Here is a 24522-nt window from a genome sequence, read left to right on the forward strand (position 1 = left end):
CTTCTATAGTGCCGCAAGTGTGGCCCTAAAAAGCAAAAAAAACAAAAACAAACAAAAAAAAACCACTAAAAAACCAAACCAAACAAACAAATAAACAAAACCAAAAAACACGGACTCTCCAGCTCCACCACAGATCATCTGAGATGGAATCTCCATCTTAGGAGCATCTGCTTGGGATTCCTGCATGTGTTAATGCCTGCCTCAGAAGATGCCCACGTTTGCTCCTTAGTTCCTTGGTTTAGCACTTCCATGCTCTGATCTGGTTCTGTGCATCCATCCCCTGGAAGGCACTTCTGCTCCCTGCAAACTGGCTAATGCCCAGAGCTGTGTGTACCACCTGCTGCTGACACATCACGTCCTCCCATTCCGGTGTCTCAGAGGGCGGAGACATTCTCCCCTTGGTCCACACTTTACGATCCCTCACTGGACAATTCTGCCTCATTTACCCGAGTCTTTGCTCCCGGCAGGCTTTCTGGCTCATGCTCGGCTTGTTCATTCTGCCTTAGTAACTCTAAAACCAAGCAGAATCTGAGGACCACTTTTTAACATCAAAAACTCCTGCAGACTCCTGCTTAGTGTTGCTTTTAGCATCCATAAATTTGGACACATTTATAAACTCAGCTATGTCCATCAGTTAGAGAGTCCTTTCCAAGAATTCTATGACTTCCCAGGGTCTTTGGCGGACAGACTGGGACCAGCGGCCTTGAGTGGGGTCTGTTCTGTTCATTCCTTTCCCACCTGCAGGCTGTCCTTCTAACTATCATCTATGAAACAACACCTGAGAGAGAGTAGAAGGTCCTGATGATTCTAAGAATGTGATTCTAAACCCAGACCAAGGCTCCCCTCATCCAGGAAGCCTTTCCAAATAGACATTGTCCCATTCTGATTTAATCTTTCTAATCCCACCATCGCATGCCAGGCAGAACGTGAGCTTCCTGCCAGGGATATAGCATATGTGTGTGCCTCTCCCTTTTTTTTTTTTTTTTGTCAGGGCCACATCTGTGATATGGAAGTTCTCAGTCAGAGCTGCCACTGCCAGCCACAGCCAAAGCCACAGCCATAAGGGATCCGAGCCACATCTGGGACCTATACCACAGCTTGTGGCAACGCCGGATCCTTAACCCACTGGGTGAAGCTGGGGATCAAACCCGCCTCCTCTTGAATTCTAGTCAGGTTCATAACCCATTGAGCCACAATGGGAACTCCCATCTGTCCTTTTCAAATTTTAGATTCCTCATTCCTTCCCATCCTGACGTAGGCTGCTTACCTGGCTCATAATCCAACTCAAAGCAGAGTTTTTCTGTAAAGAGGAAATAAAACGGGATGAGATTTCATTAGTCTTAGAAAAGCAGAGAACATTTAGTGATGAAGAAACTGAGGTCCCAAGAAGGAAAGGGACAAAGAGAAGCATGGAAGCTGGAACCCTCTAGACCCGTGGTTCTGAACTTGAATTTGCATCAGAGTCCCCAGACAACCTGTCAAAACACATGTGTTTTTTATTCAGGTGGCCCAGGGTGGGGTTGAGATTTGCATTTCTGGCAAGTTCCCAGGGGACGCTGATGCTGCTGGTGGGGAGGGAGTCCCACTTTGAGCTCCAGCGCCTCACTCCTAGCAGACAGGGACCAGGTTTACCTTCAGTGATTCAAACAGAGCCCAGGACATAGTAAATGCTCAAGTAACATTTACTTAGAGAACAGGTAAGTGGGTTAATTTATTTCTCATTCTGCTGGGAAATAATTTTGTGGATAGTCAAAAATCAGCCTTTGATGAGAATAAAACTTCCTTCATTGCCAGGGGACTTACTTATAGGAGTGGACTTGGGGGAAAGCTTTTCTTCTTCTTCTTCTTTTTTTTTTTTTTTTTTGTCTTTTTAGGGTCGCATTTGAGGCATATGGAGGTTCCCAGGCTAGGGGCAGAATCGGAGCTACAGCCACAGCCACAGTCACAGCAACACCAGATCCTTAACCCACTGGGATCGAACCTGCATCCTCATGGATGCTCGTCAGATTCATTTCCATTGAGCCACAAGGGGAACTCCTCTAAGGTGAAAAGCTCTTCTAAGGTGACATTTTTGTGGGTGGGTCATTTAGAAATAAGTGGCATCATTCATGATGTCATGTGGCAGGAGGGGAAAGTGTTGGCATCAAGCCACATGCCTGATTCTCATTTCAAACCCTCCACGCCCTCTCCTACCACCACTCCCAGTCCCGGGAAAGGGGGTCAGGGTTCCCACAGGGGCGGTCCAACTCTGAGAACTAGACTAACAGGGGAAAAGGGAAGTCAGCTACTACAGGGCAAAGAGAAATACTCTTGCTGGTTATTAATTAACAAAGATCATCATCAGACATTCACCATATATTATAAATGCTCCTGTGGATTTTTTTAAGTATTGACATTGACAGATTCTGTTAATCATTATCTTGTATATCACTTCATGGCAATTGACTGGATGCATTTGTTTTATTGTTTTTCTTTTCTCTCTCTCTCTCTTTTTTTTTTTTTTTTTTTTTTTTTTGTCTTTTTAGGGCCACACCCACGGCATAAGGAGGTTCCCAGGCTAGGGGTCAAATTGGAGCTGCACCTGCCGGCCACAGCCACAGCCATAGCAACATGGGATCTGAGCCACATCTTTGACCCACAGCACAGCTCACAACAACGCCAGATCCTTAACTCACTGAGCGAGGCCAGGGATCGAACCTGCATCCTCATGGATACTAGTAGGGTTCTTAAGAACCCTGAACCCAATGAACCACAGCGGGAATTCCTTTGTTTCATTATTTTTCAAATCAGCTAAGTTTTTTCCCCAGAAATATTCCTCTTTCTTATCTCTCTTTGTTGTCCCATCATGCTGAGAAGCAGATTTTATAAAGATCTGCAAGAAGGAAAGCAAGGCACTGGAAGGGCGCAAGACTTGTCAATGGTCACACAAGCATCGGGTAGCGGGGCAGGGAGGCCATCCCTAAACTCAGGCTTTTCGGCCCCCTGTGCTCCGTGGGGTCCTCTTACCCAGAAACGTCTTCATCTCCCTCCGCAGTGGGAGGGCCTGCTGGGGGAAGTCCCGAATCCTCTGACCCAGCTCAGGGGACACAGCCTCTGGTTTCCGGCACCTTCTGGTTTCGCATCTAGGGACACAGAGATGGCAAGGGCTGGGAGTTAGCCTCCTTCGCTGTGCTTCCAGGCTCAGCTGGTCGCCTTCTTCTAACTGGGCTTGGAGGTGCCAGTTCTCCTAGTTCCTCTGGATGCACACCACCCCCCACTGCCCGGACAACACCATGCGGGGTACATGCAGGGGTGTGTATCTATGGCTGTATGTGGCAGTGCATTTGAGTATGTGAAAGTGTACATGTGTGTTTTCATCCCTTTTTTATTTTATTTTTTCTCTTAACCTAAAGGCTTTTTTTTTTTTTTTTTTTTTTAAATGGCCACATCCACAGCATACGGAAGCTCCCAGGCCAGGGACTGAATCCCAGCCTCAACCTACATGGCAGCTGTATTTACACTGGATTCTATTTTTTCCCCTCCACTTTTTAGGGTCGAACCTGCGGCATATGGACGTTCCCAGGCTAGGGGTTGAATCAGCGCTGCAGCAGCTGGCCTACACCACAGCCACAGCAATGCAGGATCCTAGCCACATCTGCGACCTACACCACAGCTCATGGCAACGCCAGATCCCCAACCCAGTGAGGGAGGCCAGGGACTGAACCCACACCCTCAAGGACCCTAGTCAGATTCATTTCCACTGCGCCACAACAATCCATGCTGGATTCTTAACCCACTGTGCCAGGCCGGGAATCAAACCTGCATCCCAGCCCTCCAGAGACGGCACCAATCCTGTTTTGCCACAGTGGGAACTCGTGCATTTTTATCCTTAATGTGAGAATGTATATGGCAGTAACGTGGCGTGTGGTGCATGAATGTATATGTATGTGGGAAAAGAAAGAAAAACTATACTGCTCACCTTATTAGAGTGCTTCTGATATCCTAGGAGAAAGAGAAAGAAAGCAGGGATTCAATTTCCGCCTGACCCCCCAGCACACACACAACTTTTCTTATAACTGGAAAAGACAAAATGCCATATTCTCAGCCCTGAATAGAAAAAGGACACCAGATCTGTACAGTCGCAGCATCTTAGGGTTTACAAGGCTTCAGCAAACTTTTCGCCCAACCCCTTCATTTTCTTTCTTTTTCTTTTTTTTTTTTTTTTTTTGGTCTTTTTGCCTTTTCTAGGGCTGCTCCCATGGCATACGGAGGTTCCCAGGCTAGGGGTCTAATCAGAGCTGTAGCCTCCGGCCTATGCCAGAGCCACAGCAACGCAGGATCCAAACCGAGTCTGCAACCTACACCACAGCTCACAGCAACACCGGATCCTCAACCCACTGAGCAAGGCCAGGGATCAAACCCGCAACCTCATGGTTCCTAGTCGGATTTGTTGACCACTGAGCCAGGACGGGAACTCCATTAGCACCTTCATTGTATGAGATCCATACTGTAAAATGACTTGCCCCTGCTGGTCAGAGACAAAGGCAATTCCCATCCCAAGGTCTCCTGCCTCTCAGTGCCGAGTGTGTCCCCCAAATCATGCTGCCTTCCCAATGCCTTTTTGGGACCCCAGTACCTCTCCTCCGGTTCCAGGAAGTGAGATGGACCAGGAAGAACTTCCTGACTAGCAGGTGGTGACACAGAAAATAGTTTGCCTTTGAAATAGCACCTGACATTTGTTTGCATAGGGCTTGATGCTTTTCAAAGTGCCACCTTCCCTTTTACTGCTGGATCCTCACAAATAAGCAAAGTATGGGTGAAGTAAACAAACAACCTCTCTTCCCTGTATGATGGATGGTGGGGTGAAGATACCAAGCCCAGGGACCAAAGTGACCGGGGAGCTCTTGGGGACGCAAGGACTCTTTGAATTCAGAATTTGGGTCCTGTGACCCATCTTCCACTTGGGATACAGAGATGTGCGCGTGCAGGAGAGATGGCTTAGATGGGCAAAGATGCCAAAAATCATAGGTGAGCGGGGGCAGAGCTCAGATCTCACCGTCAGGAGGTCCCTTGCCGGCCTCTGGTTCTTCTCCTCCAATTCTTCGATCAGGGTGTTAAACCGGCAGATTTCCCCAGCGACTAGGACATCAAACTCGTCCCGGTGCTTCAGGATGTCCCCATCCAGCCTCTCCAACTGGGCTAAGAGGACGCTCTGCTGTTCCTCCAGGAACTGGCTCAGATGTGCAAACTCAGAAATCACCTTTTGTTTCTTAGTGGCCACCTGAGTCTGAGGGGACAGGAGGAGAGGCTAGAAAGTCATTCCTCCTCTTCCTCTACTTGCTTTTCTTTCTTTTTCCTTAATTCACACCTATCCCCCCCGGCCCAGATCCACATCCCCCAAGGTTTTGTGGTAAAGTCAGAACCCCCCCCTCTGGGTCCCCAGAGAGATTTGGAACACCGGCATGGTTTCCCTTCCACTTTCCATGCCATTTCCAGGAGCTAAACTGCCCAGCATCACCTTGGCACCTTCTGCCAGCTGCTAAAAGGGCGAGGGTCACAGGAGGCATGGAGGAGGTGGGGAGGACACCGGCCTCTTGCCTTTTACAAGATGCATACCGTGTGCTCGGCACTAGACTGCATTACAATCCTGATAGCCATCCAGCAGGTAGTGACCATCTTTAATCGCCACAGAAAAATGAACAGGATAGAGGATTGCTTGAGGTCTAGAGCTAGTTAGTTTCCCAGCCAGGATTCGAACTCAGAATGCCTTCAAACCCTCTATGCTATGTTGCCTTGGTTTCAGAGTGACCCCAGACCCTGAGGAAGAGAAGAGGACCAGGGAGGGGGTGATGACCTACCAGGAGGACTTGTATCCTTTGGTTTTCTCTTAACTGGATTCTTTGAATCTCTTCTCCCTCTTTTCTTAGACACTCAAGACACTTCTGTATTTGTTCCTGGAGAGAAGGAGCATAAACTACTTAAGATGAGGGAGAGGGGGATACATTGGGATTTGGGGATTAGTAGACACCAACCACTATATATAAAACAGATAAACAACAATGGGCTATTGTATAGCACAGGGAGCTAGATTCAGTATCTGGTAATAAGCTATAATGGAAAAGAATCTGAAAAAGGTTTTACACATATATGTATTTCTCTATGTGTGTGTGTGTAACTGAATCACTTTGCTGTACACTGGAAAACAACACAACTTTGTAAATCAACTATACTTCAATTTAATTGGTTTTTTTTTTTTGTCTTTTCAGGGCCGCATCCGTGACACATGGAGGTTCCCAGGCTAGGGGTCAAATTGAAGCTGTAGCTGCTGGCCTACACCACAGCCACAGCAACGCCAGATCTGAACCGTGTCCGTGAACTATACCACAGTTCATGGCAGCGTTGGATCCATAACCCACTGAGCAAGGCCAGGGATTGAGCCTGTGTCCTCATGGATCCTAGTCAGATTCATTTCCGCTGAGCACAACAGGAACTCCTAATTTTATTTTAATTTTTAAGATAGAAACAATGACTTAAGATGTATCATCTCTGCCTCCAGGAATGGAATGACCCAAGAGATTAAGTCACTCCCTTAGCTGACAATGCCTGGGTCGTCATTGTCCTTGACAGCTTACTCTCTTTGAGTCTTTGCTTGCTTCGTCTGCCAAGAATTTTCCCCTTTATCTTGTGCCATCAGAGGCTATGACTCCATATTCCCACTTGAGCCTTAATCTCTTCGAGATAAACACCCTAATTTCTTTTGCCTTTAGAAAGTGATATCCAGTAGTTCCCTCGTGGCTCAGTGGTTAACGAATCCCAACTAGGAACCATGAGGTTGCTTGGATCCTGAGTTGCTGTGGCTCTGGTGTAGGCCGGCAGCTATAGCTCCGATTAGACCCCTAGACTGGGAACCTCCATATGACACAGGAAGTGGCCCTAGACAAGGCAAAAAAAAAAAAAAAAAAAAAAAAGGAGTTCCCGTCGTGGCGCAGTGGTTAACGAATCCGACTAGGAACCATGAGGTTGCAGGTTCGGTCCCTGCCCTTGCTCAGTGGGTTAACGATCCGGCGTTGCCGTGAGCTGTGGTGTAGGTTGCAGACGCGGCTCGGATCCCGTTGCTGTGGCTCTGGCGTAGGCCGGTGGCTATAGCTCCGATTCAACCCCTAGCCTGGGAACCTCCATATGCCTCGGGAGCGGCCCAAGAAATAGCAACAACAACAACAACAACAATAACAACAACAACAACAACAACAACAACAACAAAGACAAAAAAAAAAAAAAAAAGTGGTATCTGGGATCTGCCCTGAGCTTGCTAGGCCCGTCTTTGAAACTATCCCAACTTTCCCACATGTCCCAAAAGGAACACATCCAAACCGCCTCTTCTGTGAGTAGAATCAACTTTCTAGGTATGATTCTTTTTTTTTTTTGTCTTTGCTATTTCTTTGGGCCGCTCCTGCGGCATATGGAGGTTCCCAGGCTAGGGGTCGAATCGGAGCTGTAGCCACCGGCCTACGCCAGAGCCACAGCAACACGGGATCCAAGCCACGTCTGCAACCTACACCACAGCTCACGGCAATGCCGGATCCTTAACCCACTGAGCAAGGGCAGGGACCGAACCCGCAACCTCATGGTTCCTAGTCGGATTCGTTAACCACTGCGCCATGACGGGAACTCCCTCTAGGTATGATTCTGAAGGGAAGAGGAATCTTGAATAGTGCAAAAATAATCAATGAATTTTTTAAAAAATTGTTCACTTTAGAATAGAGTTAGGAACAGGTGTACACACATAAATGTCCATATAAGTACGTTTCAAAATATATTCAGAATTCTCACCATTAAATGCTAATTAAGTAATTGACACACAGACACCTGCTCATGGAGTCCCCATCATGGCTCAGTGGAAACAAATCTAACCAGCATCTATGAGGATGCAGGTTCAATCCCTGGCCTCACTCAGTGGGTTAAGGATCCAGCATTGCCTTGAGCTGTGGTGTAGTTCGCAGATGTGGCTCAGATCTGGTGTTGTTGTGGCTGTGGTGTAGGCCAGCGGCTACAGCTCCAATTCAACCCCTAGCTTGGGAACCTCCATATGCCTCAGGCACAGCCCTAAAAAAAAAAAGACAAAAGAGAGAAAAAAAAAAAAAAAAAGACAGACACCTGCTTGTACTAAACACAATGCATAAACAACTAAAACCAGCATATACTCATTTCACGACAGAGAAAGTTACACACCACATATGCTTACTCAACCTGCATATATGTAAACCCCAATTGACTCACAAAATGCGAGCACTGTTACACATGCACACTCGAAGAGTCAGATCTCCCCCAAACACGCCACACACAGTGATAAACATGCACCCATGAATACCTGCACACCGTGTTTGTGCATCATACTTGACTAATCCAAGGCCCAGACGCACACACTCATGTTTGGGTGACTCATTCATCCAACGTGTATTTACTGAGCTACTCTGATGTCCTGGCCGTAAATAAACAACCTAGGACGTCCTGCAAGCACAAGCTCTCCCACCCAAGCTCTATCACCTGGGTGATGATAGTAGATTGCATTTCTTTTCAGAGTGGCTCAAATAATCCACACCTCTGCTCTGATGCTCTTAGTCCGCTCCGATGGCAGTCCCCTCCCCCACCCCCGGAACCCCTCCGTGTCCCCTCTCCTACCCGGTAGGGCCCCGCCGCGTCCTCCAGGAAGCGCACGGTGTGGTGGCGGTGCTCCCAGGCCTCCCGGCACACCACGCACAACTGCATTTCATCGTCCTCGCAGAAATAGTAGACCTTCTCCCTGTGCTCCAGACAGACGTCCTCCTCCTCCTCCGAGCCCAGCTGGGACCCCAGCTTGAGCCGCTCGATGTTCTCCACCACGCTGGCCAGCTGCCAGTTGGGCCGGAAGCTCCCTGGGCGGAAAGGCTCCTTGCAGAGCGGGCAGGTGGGGAGCTCCCCCGGATCCAGGCAGGGGATCTCAAGGTAGCGGGTGAGACAGACGCAGCAGAAGTTGTGGCCACAGTCGATGGTGACCGGCTCCCTCAGTGTCCCTTGACAGATGGGGCAGTTGACCTCATCGGCCAGGCTGCTCACGGAGGCAGCTGAGGCCATGGTGTTCCTGGGCTTGGGGCCTCTTCAAGGTCACCCTCTCTGCTTGGCTCGAGGCGTGCGGGGGACTGGGAGGTCAATGAGGACAGGCACCACACACTCACACACCCACACACGCACTCGGCCAGACACAGAGACCTCTTACATACCCACTGACACCCTCGTGGTCACACACACACACACACGTGTGCACAAAGGCAAGACAGCCACTTGCATCTCCGGCAGCCAGGGTTCTGCTGTCCCCCTCCCACAGGAACAGACACACACCTTCCTCCAGCAGAGACAGAGAAATAGCAGAGGAGGCGGGAGAAGGGGTCACAGCATCCCAGAGATGACCTCAGTTTCTCTCCGGACCAGCCCACGACCTGCGAGTTGCTGTTCTTCCTGTCTAGCCAGAGACATTCGCAGCAGAAGGAAAGCGATCGTATCTTAACCATCCACAGTTGGAAGAGACTGTTCTTCTTTGGGGAGCAGGAGGGAGACTGGGTCACAGAGCAGGGATGCCACCCCCGCCTCCCTGCAATAGGACCAGCTGTCTCCAGGGAGATTGGCGGTATCAGCCGACCCAGGGGAGTATGGGGACCCTGATAAGGGCGTCGTGCCTGGGGTGGGGACAAGGCACAAGCCTCTTTGCCAGTGATGCCCCCACTGGCCTGCTACAGGCTTCCAAGGGGGTGGAATGGAATCTGTGTGGGGGAGGAGAAAGAAAAATAACAAGAGCCAGCGTTTATTTACGATAACCTTATTCCTCGCACTGACATAAGCAGTTCGAACACACGATTTTATTTATTCCTCCTGTCTGCTCTGTAACAGGCTACTCTTAGGATGTTAGCTGGGGTCAGCCAGGTTGCTTAGCTTGCCCAAGGTACACAGCTAGGGAGGTGGGAGGCTCTAATTTGTGCTCAGATCTGTGGGTGTCAGAGCCGTGCTGTCCAACAGAAATACAGTGGGAGCCATGTGGGTGATTAAAGATTCCCAGTGGCCTTTTTTTTTTCCTTCTTCTCTTTGGTTGCACCTGTGGCAAGTGGAGAAGTTCCTGGGCTGGGAACTGGACCTGAACCACAACAGTGACCCAAGCCCCCACAGTGGCAATACCGAATCCTTAACCAATTGCGCCACAAGGGAACTCCCTGGTGGCCATATTTTAAAAGTAAAAGGTGAAATTAACTAATATTTAGCCCACAATTATCAGCATGTAATCAGTAGAGCAAAAGGGTCACAAGACATGTTACGTTCTCTTCTTCCTCTTCTTCTTTTTTGTTTTTTAGGGCCACACCTGTGGCAAATGGAAGTTTCCAGGCTAGGGGTCGAATCAGAGCTGCAGCTGCAGGCCTACGCCACAGTCACAGCAACTCGGGGTCTGAGCCACATCTTCGACCTACATCACAGCTCACAGCAACAATGGATCCTTAACCTACTTAGCAAGGCCAGGAATCGAACCTGCAACCTCATGGTTCCTAGTCGGATTTATTTCCACTGCACCATGGCAGGAACTCCACTTTGTATGTATTTATTTTTATTTTTTTGCATTTTTTAGGGTCACACTTGTAGCATATGGAAGTTCCCAGGCTAGGGGTGGAATCAGAGCTATAGCTGCTGGCCTACACCACAGCCACAGCAACACCAGATCCTTAACCCACTGAGCGAGGCCAGGGATCAAACCCATATCCTCGTGGATACTAACTGGGTTCCTTACCACTGAGCCACAACAAGAACTCCTTTTTTTTTTTTCCCCTACATTCTTTTTAATTGGTGCTAAATCTTTGAAGTCAGGGCATATTTTACACATCTCAGTTTGGACTGGCCACATCTCAAATACTCAGCAGCCTCGTGTAGTTAGAGCTCTTGTGCTGGACAGTGCAGCTCCTTGTTGGGGGCAGAGGTATAGGAGGTGGGGGAAGGGAAGGTGACATACAAAATAGCTGGAGTGGGAAGGGAGCGAAATGGGGTGGGGCACCGATCATCCAGAGGAGAATTGGAATGAGTTTTCCTTGGTTTTATCCACAGATGCAGGTGAGTGGATGAAGCACCCTGGCTGTTTGCTCATTCTCTTGGCTCAGAGTTCAGGAAGGGCACAGAGCTGGAAGCCTGGAGACCCGCATGGACCCCAGCCTTGCAGCTTTCTAGCTCTGTGACCTTGGGGAAGTCACTTTACCTTTCAGTTTACATTTCCTGTACTCATCACCTGCCCGCAAGGGTTGTTATCAGATTGGATGTAATAATATGAAAACACTAAGCCTTAGATAAATGTGGTTGAACCTGTCTCTCTTTTCAATTGTTTTCTAAATTGTATCAACACGAATGGTTTGTATTATGCTTTCTTGCCTTCTCCCTCCTGCAGTTAAAACTAAAATTGAAGTTCAGAGTTATCCATCCTTCAGTGGGGACCCTGGTGCTGGGAGACGGTGGGGATGGGAGAGACCAGCCCAAGCTGAGGAGGTGAGAAGGGAAGGCGGCCAGAGGAGGGGGCCCTGGTGAGCAATCTTCACTTGCCCCCCAGAATGGAACAGACTTTCCTGGAAGTCAGCACCTCCCACTCCGGCTGGACTTTGCCGCCGCCGTGTGCACACCTCAAAGCCCGAAGTTTATGGCTCTCACCTGCTCAGTCGGACAGGAAGCAGCAGATCCTCCCCAACTCCCCTTGACCCCACTGTGATCAAGGTAGGGGTTCCAGGAAACCCCCTCTCCCTGTGACTTCATGGCATGCTCTCCTCCCCACCCCAGGGGCTGGAAGGACCAGAAGGAGAGGAGAACCGGGCGGACAGGGGCCCCTGTTGGGAAATGCTGGGTAATTCGAGATGCCCTGGAGTTTGGACTCGCTCAGCTGATAGGTGGTGGCGGGGACTCTGGGAAGCACAAGAGGTGGAGTCAGGCGTCTGTCTGTCCAGACACTCCTGTCCTCCTCGCTCTCCATTCCCGCCTTCCCCTCGCTTGGCCTCCTATTCCTTTCCCTCCGTGACTCAATTTCAGGGAAAGAGAATTCGTGTGGGATCAGGGCAGAGACCAGAGTGAACGGGCCGGGCGGCACCGGGATGCCCTTGACCCCCTCCCACAAAGGGGCCGTCTGTTCGGACTGCCAAGGGCGACTGGAGGATGCGGTGACCGCCGCCTGCGGACACACCTTCTGCCGGCTCTGCCTCCCCCTGCCCCCCCAGATGGGGGCCCAGCCCTCCAGCAGGGTCCTGCTCTGTCCAGTCTGCCAGGAGAAGGAGCAGACAGAGCCCGTCCTAGTCCCCGTGCCCCTGGGCCCTCTGGGGGAGACTTACTGCGAGGAGCATGGCGAGAAGATCTACTTCTTCTGCGAGAATGATGCCGAGTTCCTCTGTGTCTTCTGCCGGGAGGGTCCCTCCCACCAGGCCCACGCCGTGGGCTTCCTGGATGAAGCCATCCAGCCCTACCGGGTAAGAGGCATGGGGTCAGCGTGGGGCCCATTGGAGCAGGACAGTGTCCCGCGGTGGGGGGTGGGGAGGGAACAGGGCGGGGGGAGGGGGAGGGGGGTTGCGTGAAAGGGCTACGGGCATCCACTTCCAGGGACCCCCAGGCTGCTGGGACCCAGACTGAGGGGCACGCAGTTCCACGTGGATGTGTGGTCATCTGCAGCCTTAGGGGGAACATCAGCTCCTGCCGAGAGGACCCCATGGTGATGGAACCCAGAGAATTGTAGCCGTGCCTTCATGCTAGCGAAGGAGAAGAGGGCGGGAGGCCCCCTCCTCAGCTTCTGGGCAGTGTGGCCGGGGCCTTCCGGATCCAGATTGGATATGAGATTTAGCCAGACCTTGACTGCTGGGGCTCAGAGAGGAGAGAGAGTCCAAGAAGGCTTCCTCCAAGCAGAGCTCTTGTTTTTGAGAGCAGGAGGTGTGGCAGATACTAGCCCATCTGGTCTTGGGGACATTATCATTCCGTCTGCCTCTCAGATCTCTTGCTTGTCACCCAGGCTCCAGCTCTGGAAATGGCCGCCTCAGAAGCTTGGCTCATCTTTCCCTCTGCATCATCTCCACAACCGCCACCCCCAAATCCAGGCTGCCCACCTGTCATCCAGGCTCCAGCCTATGCTCCCCTTTCCGGTCACCCGCCAAGCTTCCCAAATCACACACCCCATCATGTCCCTCCCCTTCCATAATCCGCCCCTGGATCCCTAGGGCCCAAAGAAAGCCTGTGACTTTAGCAAGGCTTCAAGGCCACCTGCAGGCAGGATCCTGCCTTCTTGTCCAGTCTCATGGCTCAGCTGCCGGCCCCTGGCACCATATGTCCAGTGCCAGACTGGCCATTGGTACCTGCTGTTTGCTGAATTAACTTCCTTTCTTGCTTCTAATGCTTTTACCATGTAGCTCCTTCCTTCTGGAAAGCTCTCCTCTCCTCTCATTCTTTTTTTTTTTTTTTTTTTTTTTTAACCATTTTACTATTTGTTAGTGTACAGTTCAGAGGCATTAAATACTCTCCCACCCCTCTCTTACCCAACTGGAAATTTATCTTTCAAGGCTCACTGTAACCGGTTTCTGCTGCTTCTTCTTTTTTTTTTTTTTTTTTCCTTTTTTGGGTGCCCTGAGGCATATGGAGTTCCCAGGCTAGGGATCAGATCGGAGCTGCAGCAACGCCAGATCCTTTAAGCCACTGTGCCCAGCCAGGGATTGAACCTGTGTCCCCGGGGGAGATGTCACTGATCTCCAGTTTCTGCTTTCTAAAGCCTTTTCTTCCCTCCAGTCAGAACTGTCCCCTCCGCTGTGCTGCTGTCATCTCTCCTGTGCCCACACCTGTGCATTTGACTGTTGCATTTGTCCATTTGTATTTTAATCACTTGTGACTCTGCCCCTAGATGGTGATCTTTTAGGGGCAAGAACTGGGCTTTTTTCACCTTTGAATTCCTCAGCACTTAACAGTGTGCCCGGAAGACAGCAGACAATATCTGTGAGTTGAATTGTGACTTCAGCCTCTTCTTCTGGCCGGTTCTTCTCTCCGCAGGACCGTCTCCGGGGTCGACTGGAGGCTCTAATCACAGAGAGAGATGAGATTGAAGACATGAAGAGCCGGGAGGACCAGAAGCTCCAAGTGCTCCTGGTAAAGGCCTTGTTCTTGGCCGCTTTGTCTTTTAGGGGCTTGCTTTTCTTTTCCTTCTTACTTATTTATGTTTTAAATTTTATTTTTTCTATTTATTTATTTACTTTTGCTTTTTAGGGCTGCACCTGTGGCACATGGAAGCTCCCAAGCTAGGGGTCCAATTGGATTTACAGCTGCCGGCCTACACCACAGCTCACAGCAACGCCGGATCCTTAACCTACTGAACAAGGCCATGAATCAAACCCTCATCCTCATGGATCCTAGTCGGGTTCGTTAACCACTGAGGTGTGAAGGGAACTCCCCTTTTTACTTGTTTATTTTCAACTCTTCGATTTCTATTTGGTTGTTTTCCAAACATGCTTTCAGGTTTGTTTGTTTTCTCTTTCAAATTAAAAATGTTTCCGGGAGTTCCCGTCGTGGCGCAGTGGTTGATGAATCCGACTAGGAACCATGAGGTTGCGGGTTCAGTCCCTGGCCTTGCTCAGGGGGTTAAGGATCTGGCATTGTCGTGAGCTGTGGTGTAGGTTGCAGACATGGCTCCGATCCCACGTTGCTGTGGCTCTGGCATAGGCCAGGGCTACAGTTCCGATTCGACCCCTAGCCTGGGAACTTCCATATGCTGTGGGAGTGGCCCAAAGAAATAGCAAAAAGACAGAGAAAAAAAAAAAAGTTTCCTGTTTTTCCCATTGTCGTCAAATGAACCTTTTAAACATACGTCTAATATCTGAAGTTTTGCATGATGTTTAATATCTTCTGGCCCTTCATCCTGGCAGCTTGTTTTTTTTTTTTTTGTGAGTTTTGCTTTGTTTTGGGGATCCCACTTTTGGGGACCCCCACATTTGGGATGGCTCCAGTCAGTACCTTCCTCTGTTTATTCCAAGGGGGCAGGATGGGTGATCCACACAAGATACCAGGGTCACGTGATCAGCCAGTGTCTGGAAGGAGCACCAGCTTCTCAGTTGGATCGCTCCTTCTCACTAACTTCTGGTCCTGAGAAGTTCCCCACATTTCCCATCTGCTCTGTTGGGAAAAAAAATCTATTTTTAAGATTCCTGTAACCTTTGGGAATTTTTGGTCGTCTGCATTAGATGACTTCTGGGACTATATATAATTTTGTTATAAAACATCAGTATCCACCTAGCATTCATGAGTAAACTATTTCACAGAGACAGACATTTGTGGCAGAATAGTTTCTCCTAAGAAATCCTGATTTTCCTCGTGTAGAACACATCCCCCCATGTATCATATGATTACCTTATTTGTAGAGTATAATCATTTTCTTAATACTCTGAAGTGTTTTTCTGTTTTACACACATTACTCCACTTTAATGAATAACACATGGGCATGGCCAGCACTAGTGTTTTTCTTTTCTTTTCTTTCTTTGAAGGGTGCATGTCCTCCCCAACCCAAGCTTTATCAAGGTATAATGGAGAAATGAAAAAATGAAGATGCTGGAGTTCCCACTGTGGCTCAGTGGTAACAAACCCAACTAGTATCCATGAGGATGCAGGTTTGCTCCCTGGCCTCGCTCAGTGGGTTAGAATGCAAACACTAATAGGCACTTTCTGACCCCAAGCTTCCTATCTGTAGACAGTGCTTTCAAGGCAGACTGACTGTAATGGGAAGAGCATTGGACTAAGACGCAAGAGGTTCTATCCATTTCATCATGAACTTGGGCTTTGCTGTATGGGTTGCAGATGCAGCTGTGGTGTGGGCAGCTCAGATCCTGCATTGCTGTGGCTATGGCACAGGCCTGCAGTTGTAGCTCTGATTCAGTCCCTAGCCTGAAAACTTCCGCAGGTAAGGCCCTAAAAAAGAAAAAAAAAAAAAAAAAAAAAAAAAAAAAAAAAAAAAACGGCCTATGCTTAAAGTATTGTTTCCTGTAACATTAAGGTGATTTTGGTGGAATTAGGTGAATTAGGTACTCCAGTCTCAATGCTTCTTCCTTAGCCCTTCTTTGGTTTTATAAAAGTAATCTCAATGTGAATTTTCTATTTAATCCAGTAGCTGTTTTAAATGATCTTAAGTTCAGTTTTCATGTGGCTAGGTAGTACTTGTTGGTTATACATTAACTGATGGTTTTTATGATCATTCCCAGTGCTGAGAAAAGATAGCCTGTAGGATTTCATAAAGTAAATGGCACTTTTTTTTTTTTTTTTGTCTTTTCAGGGCCACACCCGTGGCATATGGAGGATTCCAGGCCAGGGGTCGAATCAGAGCTATAGCTGCTGGCCTACACCACGGCCACAGCAACTCGGGATCCAAGCTGCGCCTGCAACCTACACCACAGCTCACAGCAACGCCAGATCCTTAACCCACTGAGCAAGGCCAGGGATTGAACCCGCAACCTTGTGGTTTCTAGTCGGATTCGTTAACCACTGCGCCATGACAGGGACTCCCTAATGTCACTTTTTTAAAGGTTCAAAATCTTGTAATCTTAGATAATAGTCTCTGGTATTTGAAAATTATGCCCATCCTCTATTTAGTGCTCAAAAAATGCATTTCATTGGTCTACCCGACTAACTAGTCAAACTTTAGAATGAAATTATTTAACACTCTATGCATTTGTTTTTGAAATTCATTTTATTTCAACAAAAACTGTTCATCCACTTCTCCCACTTGAAAATCCCCATTTAAGGGTTTTCTTAGCAGACTCTAGGGGAGCTTGTTGTTTGGTATTTGTTACCTGGCTGGGAAGAACTGGCAGACTGTTCTTATTCACCTCCCTGACACTGCAGAAGGGCATTTGGGGTCAAAGTTGTGGAATCCCAGAACATCAGACATGGAAATAGTTCTGACTTTTTTTGGTATTTTTGTCTTCTTAGGGCTACACCTGAGGCATATGGAGGTTCTGAGGCTAGGGGTCAAATCAGAGCTATAGTCACTGACCCACACCACAGCCACAGCAACGCTAGATCTGAGCCCCATCAGCGACCTACACCACAGCTCATGGCAACACTGGCTCCTTAACCCACTGAGAGAGGCCAGGGATTGAACCTACAACCTCATGGATGCTAGTCGGGTTCACTAACCACTGAGCCACGACGAGAACTCCAGTTCTGACACCTTTTAATCCAAGATCAATCTTGTCAGCCATTATTTTTCAGAGCAGAAAATTGAGTGTCCAGAAAGGTGACGCTCCCAAGGCCACACAACGAAGCCCAAGTTCATGACGAAATGGAGAGAACCTGGGTCTCTTTGTGCTACAAAGTTATCCAGGAGGAAATCCACAGTGTGGGAATTTCTTGCACGTTGACCAAGGAGACAGAGTTTGGGGACAGGAAGATCTCGCCAGCATCCTTCAACTCCCATTCAAATATGCCCTTGGAGATGCTTCAGTGGCTAAGACCAGTGCCATACTGTTCTCTTCCATTAAATTGTGCTCTAATCACAGCTTCCTTTTGCTTCAATTGCCCTCTAAGAAATCATTTCTGCCTGACTCCAGGGATGGTATGGGAGTGTTAGGATGGTATTGCAGATATGGAGGGATGTTTGGAAAGTTCACAATGACTCTGAGAGCACAATACGCATAATCATTAGACTCTTTAGGTAGGACTAGAGCATCACCCTCATCACTGCTAAGTTTATCCTGATACCTACCTACGTCCACCTTAGTATTATTTGGGAGGAGAATGAATCTCAGCATTAGTTACTCCCTGTTCTATTTACTTATTTACTTATTTTTAGGGCCACACCTGCTGCACATGGAAGTTCCCAGTCGGAGCTGCGGCTGCCAGCCTACATAACAGCCACAGCATCCAGGGGTCAGAGCTGCATCTGCAACCTGCACCACAGCTCACATCACAATGCTGGATCCTTAACCCACTGAGCGAAGCCAGGGATCGAACCCACATCCTCATGGACACTAGTCGGGTTGGTTACCGGGGAGTCACAACAGGGAATCCCGCTCCCTGTCCCTTTTAATTGGTAGTAAGTATATAGATGATTCTCTGGGACCCCAGCTCTGTGAGCATCTCCCTAACCATGCCTGTTTTCCTACCCCTGGCAGGCTCAGATTGAAAGCAAAAAGCGGCATGTGGAAGCGACTTTTGAAAGGTTGCAGCAGGAGCTGGGGGAGCAGCAGCGCCTCCTGCTGGCCAGGCTGACAGAGCTGGAACGGCAGATCTGGAAGGAGAGGGACAAGTATATCTCAAAGCTCTCTGAGGAAGTCGCCCGGCTTGGCACCCAGGTCAAGGAGCTGGAGGAGAAGTGTCAGCAGCCAGCAAGTGAGCTCCTACAAGTGAGAGACACCCCACCAGCTCGTGGGACAGGAGAGGGAGTGCACAGGAAAGGGACACCATGCTGGGAGCTGAAGGATGCCAGAGAGAGACAGGAAAGGGAAGCGAAGATTATTTCTAATGGGAGGGACTGAGGGTTATCAGGTTCCTTTGGCCCAGAGAGGTCATGGACGTGCAGTCCCAGAAAGGCTGGATGGCTTGTCCACGCCACTCACTATGGTCACGCTAAGGGCTTGGAGTCAGATGGTCTTGAGCTTGAGAGTTGGCTCGTCCAGCTGTGTGACCTTGGCAGATCTAAACTCTCTAAGCATGGGGATAATAACTGGGTTGTTGCAAAGATTACATAAAAAAAAATTCATCCAAAATGCATGGTCCTTGGCTCAATGAAAGGACTCGGTAAATGATGCCTGTTGTGATCATCATTACATCATCCTGTTTCACATCAGGTCTGGTTGATAACTCAAGCCTGGTCCCTGCTCTCCACCGTCTCTTAATTGTTGGAGGCAGAACCCACTCGTAGGACAAGGCTGAGACAGAGACACCAGCTCAAATGAACTGGCGGCACAGGCCCACCTTAGTAAGGAAATTGGATGTAAGAGAACAATCTGATGAAAAGGTAATTAAACAGATCAGCTCTCTGGAGGAAGAGAGTTTTGAGCTGATGTGCTCAGGAAGAAAGGAGGTACAGAATCCCCGCTGGGAAGGATGTGTGGAAACTAAAGTGCATCTTTTTCTTTTGTAGGATGTCCGAGTCAACCAGAGCAGGTAGGGCCCACTCCCCAGTCCTACTTGTTTTACACTTGATGTTGAGACTGAAGGGGGAGGGGCAGTCACTGGCCCCCACCCCCGCCCCCACCCACGGATGGCTACACAGAAAGGCAAAACACTCTGATGGACAACTCTCTCATACACTCACACATAATCAGCCCAGATTTACCAAGTTTTGCGTTCTAAAAGCTTCTTTTTAAAACTGATTGTTTGGTATTGAGATCACGTTATTTTTTTCCCCCCTAGAAGTGAAGTTATAAGTAATAATCATGCTTTGAGGCCAATCTAGAAACATCAATTTAATCCTAATTAGTGCTCGAATCAGTATTTAACACCATTTAAAATGTCACTCTCAGGCGAAATACTTTGTATTGAATATGATAAGCACAAAACTTGGGAAGAGCTGTCTGTTCTTGCAATCATTTTTCCCCATTTCTGCAGAATTTCAGGAGTTCCCGTTGTGGCGCAGCAGAAACGAACCCAGCTAGTACCCATGAGGATGCAGGTTTGATCCCTGGCCTCGCTCAGCAGGTTAAGGATCTGCCGTTGCCATGAGCTGTGGTGTAGGTCACAGACTCGGCTCAGATCTGGCATTGCTGTGGCTGTGGCGTAGGCCAGCAGCTACAGCTCCAATTTGACTCCTAGTCTGGGAACTTCTATATGCCGCAGGTGCGGCCCTAAACAAAACGTTAAAAAAAAAAAAAAAGAATTTCAAACGTTACAATCAAAGGACAGCCACCAGCAGCTGGGAAGCCTTGGGACTAGAGACTCCTTTCCTTTTGAAGCATCACTGGCCTGCCTTGGCCTGAGCAGAAGCACAATAACTAGGGAAGAATTGTCATAGGCTGTGTGCCCATGTATGTGGGTTAAGCCCAGGTGGCCATGAATCAGGAAGTTCTCTAAACATACTTTCAAAAAGTGTCAGAGTGATTAAGAACCCAACTAGTCTCTTCGTGGATGGGGGTTTGTTCCTTGGCCTCACTCAGTGGGTTAAGGAACTGGCACTGCCTAAAGCTGCAGTATAAGTCACACAAGCGGCCAGATCTGGTGTTGCTGTGGCTGTGGAATAGGCCTGCAGCTGCAGCTCCAAATGTACCTCTGGTCCAGAAACTTCCATATGCCCCAGGTGCAGCTGTAAAAGGAAAAAAAAAAAGCGTCAGAGATTTGGATCTAGAAGGGCCTTGGAGGTCTTCTAGTCTGATGAAGAAGCTAAGAGCTAAAGGGGAAATGCTTGCTTAAGGTCACACAGAGGCTGACAAGCAAGGACTGTGCTGGAACCAGAATTGAGCCTTTTTCACTGCAATCTTTGTTTTCTTTCATCTCCTTTTTTCATTCCTCCTCAACCCCTTTTCCTTTGCAGGGAACAGCACAGCAATTAGAAAGACTGATTAAGACTGTTTTTCAAATGGAACTGTGCTGCCCTCTAGAGGCTAATAGGGGTAATAATCTCTTCCCTTTCAGTCCCCATATGCCCCAATATTCTCTTAAAGCACCTAATCTAATTCTTGAGGTGTGGTTACCATTAATTCCTCTTAGGTGTAACCAAAGCGCCTCTTACTATAGTAGCTACACATATCCAGAAAGGTCAAAGAGATGATAACCTGATCATACATCACAGATACCAAGATTCTTTAGTCTGATTTTAGCCTCACTCCGTCTGGATGACCCAAACATTTTTGGAATTAGAATCTAACCGGTTACCAATTTGTCTGCAGGTGCGAGACGAAGACTTTTGTGAGTCCAGAGGCCATTTCTCCTGACCTCGTCAAAAAGATCCGCGATCTCCACAGGAAAATTCTCACCCTCCCAGAGATGTTGAGGGCATTCTCAGGTAAACAGGGAGGGGCAGCAGCTTTCCCTATCCCCATCAGTTGCCCTTCTGCCTTCCATCCAGCTCCATCTTTCTCCACTTTCCAAATCTTAAGCCTTCCCTTAGTGATCCTACCCTGCTCAAGGAGACCAATCCCTAGAGCGTCGCCTCCCCTCCGCAAGGACAGGCACTGCACTGAGAGTCCAGAAAGGTGAGGACTGCATCTCTTTGACAGCAGAAGCCTAGCCTTCTCCTGTCCCTGTCCTCACATTGTTCCCAGGACACATTGCCCTTTTGGTTGCCTATAAAAAGTAATGTCGCAAATCTTTCTATTTTTGCTTCCTTCAGAAAACCTGGTGCATCATTTGGAAACAGACTCAGGTAAACACTTGGGGGCTTCAGGAGCCACTCTTTGATTTATCCATTTGTGAATTTATCCATTTAGTCCAAAGCAGCAAACAGAGCAATTAAACATATGAATTCTAGAGCCTGATTGCTTGGGTTCCCTGTTACAGTTTTTGCTAGTTATGAGAAACTGGCAAGTCATTAAACTTCTTTGTCCTACAGTTTTTTTAATCTATAAAATAGAAAATATAATAGCACCCAACCTATTGGTAGCTTACGGTAAGTGAATTAATGTATGCAAAAAGCTTTGTATAGTAACTTGGCACATAGCAAGTGCTCAATTAATGCTACTTTTATAGGTATTATTTATTCAAAAAATCAAGCTCTTGGGGTTTTTTTCCCCCAGCATTGCGCTAGACTTTTTATTGACTCAGATACATGTTGTACAATTTTTTTTGGGTCTTTTTTGGGCCACACCTGCAGCACATGGAAGTTCTCAGGTTAGGGGTCAAATTTCAGTGACAACCACAGCAATGCCAGATCTGACCTGAGTCTGCGACCCAGGTAACACCAGATCCCAACCCACTGAGTGAGGCCAGGGATGGAACCCAAGTCCTCATGGATCCCAGTCGGGTTCGTTTGCCACTGACAGAAACTCCTGTACAATTTTATAAAATAGCATTTACTTTTAAATTTGTGCTTAATTTAGTAACTATTTCCAGAAGCATCACCTCATTCTGCTTCTCAAACTTAATGTGCAGAAAACTCATCTGGGGGAATCTTGTCAAAATGCAAATTCTGACTCAGTAGGACTGGGATGGGACCCAAGATTCTGCCCCCTACACACACACCTGCCCCTAGTCAAGGAACAGCACCTTAATGTGGGATCCTAGTTTCCAGACTAGAGATTGAACTTGGACCACAGTGGCGGGGAGTCCGAACCACTAGGCCACCAGGGAACTCCCCAGATTATGCATTTCTAACAAGAGCCCAGGCAAAGCAGATATCCACAGTCCCCGCTTTGAGAAGTAGAGCCTTACAGCACAGCACCACTTGCAGGTCAGGTACAAGATCTGTCATCCTCTGCCTCCTGGAACAAAATAGGGGAAACAGATTCTGAAAGGCCAGGACAGTGCAGATTAAACAAGGCCGGTGCTCCTTCTGCCTCCCATGCCCGGCACACATGCTTTCAGGGTATTTTTATGGCAACCAGCTCTGTTGATGTCCACTCCTTTCCCCGCCCAGGCATCGTCACTCTGGACCCTCTGACCGCCAGCCCGAGCCTGGTCCTTTCCGAGGACAGGAAGTCCGTGCGGTACACTCGGCAGAAGCAGAACCTGCCCGACAGCCCACTGCGCTTCGAGGGTCTCCCGGTGGTGCTGGGCTCCCCCGGCTTCTCCTCTGGGCGCCACCGCTGGCAGGTGGAGGTGCAGCTGGGAGAGGGCGGCGGCTGCACGGTGGGGGTGGTCGGGGAGGAGGTGAGGCGGAAGGGGGAGCAGGGCCTGAGCGCCGAGGAGGGCGTCTGGGCGGTGATCCTCTCCCACCAGCAGTGCTGGGCCAGCACCTCCCCGGGCACCGACCTGCCGCTGAGCGAGATCCCGCGCCGCGTGGGCGTCGCCCTGGACTACGAGGCGGGGCGCGTGGCCCTGCTCAACGCTGAGACCCGGGCGCCCATCTTCACCTTCGCCGCCTCCTTCTCCGGCAAAGTGTTTCCTTTCTTCGCTGTCTGGAAAAAAGGCTCCTGCCTGACTTTGAAAGGCTGAGGCGCAGCGTCGGAAGGGCGGTGTCAGCGGAGAGAGCAGCACCCAGGATCCACCTCCCACCCTTGGGCGTTTCCTTGTGCCCAAGACCGCAGGGGACACGGCTCTCAGAGTCCGCAGGGCTCTGTAATTTTTTCACTTTATTTATCTGATGCCCTTCAACCTTGACGTTCCTGGTTCCCCGCTGACGCTCCGGCCTTCTGTGCACCTCCGAGAGGAGAGCCAGAGGCAGACGAGGCGGCGCCTAGGACACCAGCACGCTGGGGAGCCGGTGGGGTTTTTCCGGGGAAGATTTTTTTTAAAAATAAAAATATCTAAAGCGTCAAAATAATCAGTATGGGAAAACAGAACTTTGTGGAGGTGCAATAACAGTATTCAGTTGGCTGTTTTTCTTTGGGCACAAACGTGGCGCTGCTTCCACCTTTGCACATCCGAGTGGACCTGGGTCCCCTTCCTTTCTGACACTTTTCAGGTCTTTCTCTCCTAGAGAATGTCCTAATAAAGTGTGCGACCCACCCAGACTCCCCCATTTCATGGGTCTAGTTGGGGCTGATGGGGCTGAAAGAAAGGCCCAAAGCCAGTGGAATCTCTGTGACCAAGACACACCCTGCCCCCTTTACTCAGGACTTGCCTGATGGCAGTCAAGCCAGACCCCATGGTTCAATAAAACGAGGCTTGTGTTCAGTTCTAATTAAGCTCATAAATATTTATTAGTATTACTGTGGTTGTTATTATTGGGCACTTCTTTCATATAAAAGAAGCCAGAAGTCTTGACAGAGGTCCCCTTGCGGCTCAGGGGGTTAAGAATCTGACTTGTGTCCATGAGGATGCAGGTTCCATCCCTGGCCTGGCTCATGGGCTAAAGGACCCGGCCTTGCCGCCAGCTGTTGTGTAGGTCACAGAAGTGGTTGGGATCCTGAGTTGCTGTGACTGTGGTGTAGGCTGGCAGCTGCAGCTTGGATTCAGCCCCTAGCCTGGGAACTTACATATGCCGTGTGTTCGGCCCTAAAAAAAATTTTTATATAAATTTTATATAAATTTATATAAATATATATATACAGAAGCCAGAAGTCTTGGGGTTTCTTCTGTCATCTTGTGTGACAGGCAGAATCACCCTGTGCCTAACCCAGAAAAAAATCAAGTTATTTGGTAGTCCAGCCTAGCAGTAATAGTGGCATAGCCTAAAGTTTATTAGAAAAGTAGTATGTACTCACAGTTTAAAAAAAAAAGATTCAAGAAACATTTTCAAAGAGTCTAAGTGCAGAGTCCCTCTCTCTACCTCATTTCCTCTTGACACACCCATAGATAATCATCACTAAAACATTTAGTGTGACTTGCCAATTTTGTAGATGAGTGTATTTAGCTTTATTTTTTTTACAAAAATGAGATTATTCCATAAATACTATTTGCAATCCTCCCCCTCTTAAAGAAAAGTTATATTACACACATGTAACACTT

General features: G+C 48.7%; 2 protein-coding genes across 20 annotated transcripts in view; one reads left to right on the forward strand and one right to left on the reverse strand.

The window, feature by feature from the left end:
- The window catches only part of TRIM10 (tripartite motif containing 10), a 15755-nt gene extending 2824 nt beyond the window's left edge, over positions 1-12931 (reverse strand). The window contains exons 1-9 of one of the 14 annotated variants that reach the window (XM_013977547.3): positions 12863-12931; positions 12354-12481; positions 11686-11858; positions 8659-9773; positions 5838-5933; positions 5036-5266; positions 3959-3981; positions 3007-3122; positions 1268-1300 (exon numbers count right to left, since the gene is read on the reverse strand). In XM_013977547.3, coding sequence (XP_013833001.2) covers positions 1268-1300; positions 3007-3122; positions 3959-3981; positions 5036-5266; positions 5838-5933; positions 8659-9090 — 931 coding nt within the window. In that variant the 5' untranslated portion in view covers positions 9091-9773; positions 11686-11858; positions 12354-12481; positions 12863-12931. Of the gene's footprint in view, positions 1-1267; positions 2058-2639; positions 3123-3958; positions 3982-4434; positions 5267-5837; positions 5934-8658; positions 10103-11685; positions 11934-12353; positions 12482-12757 lie in introns of those variants that run through there. The other 13 variants (XM_084965924.1, XM_084965926.1, XM_084965925.1 and 10 more) reach the window with 13 other exon arrangements.
- Positions 11943-23395, forward strand: TRIM15 (tripartite motif containing 15). 6 transcript variants are annotated; one of them, XR_014808846.1, is made up of 9 exons: positions 11943-12488; positions 14047-14142; positions 18153-18369; positions 19124-19146; positions 20510-20588; positions 20865-20980; positions 21075-21170; positions 21308-21340; positions 22550-23395. XR_014808846.1 is itself a non-coding variant. In XM_013977549.3 (7 exons), exons 1-7 carry the CDS (start codon positions 12120-12122, stop codon positions 22962-22964), a joined length of 1473 nt encoding a protein of 490 aa, XP_013833003.3. In that variant the 5' UTR covers positions 11943-12119; the 3' UTR covers positions 22965-23395.
- The last annotated feature ends 1127 nt before the right edge of the window (positions 23396-24522 follow it).

Source organism: Sus scrofa, chromosome 7, assembly GCF_054392235.1.
Source record: "Sus scrofa isolate SSC_HxYL_T2T_F1_AM1 chromosome 7, Sscrofa_HxYL_maternal_Yorkshire_Landrace_v2.0, whole genome shotgun sequence".
Taxonomy (NCBI): domain Eukaryota; kingdom Metazoa; phylum Chordata; class Mammalia; order Artiodactyla; family Suidae; genus Sus; species Sus scrofa.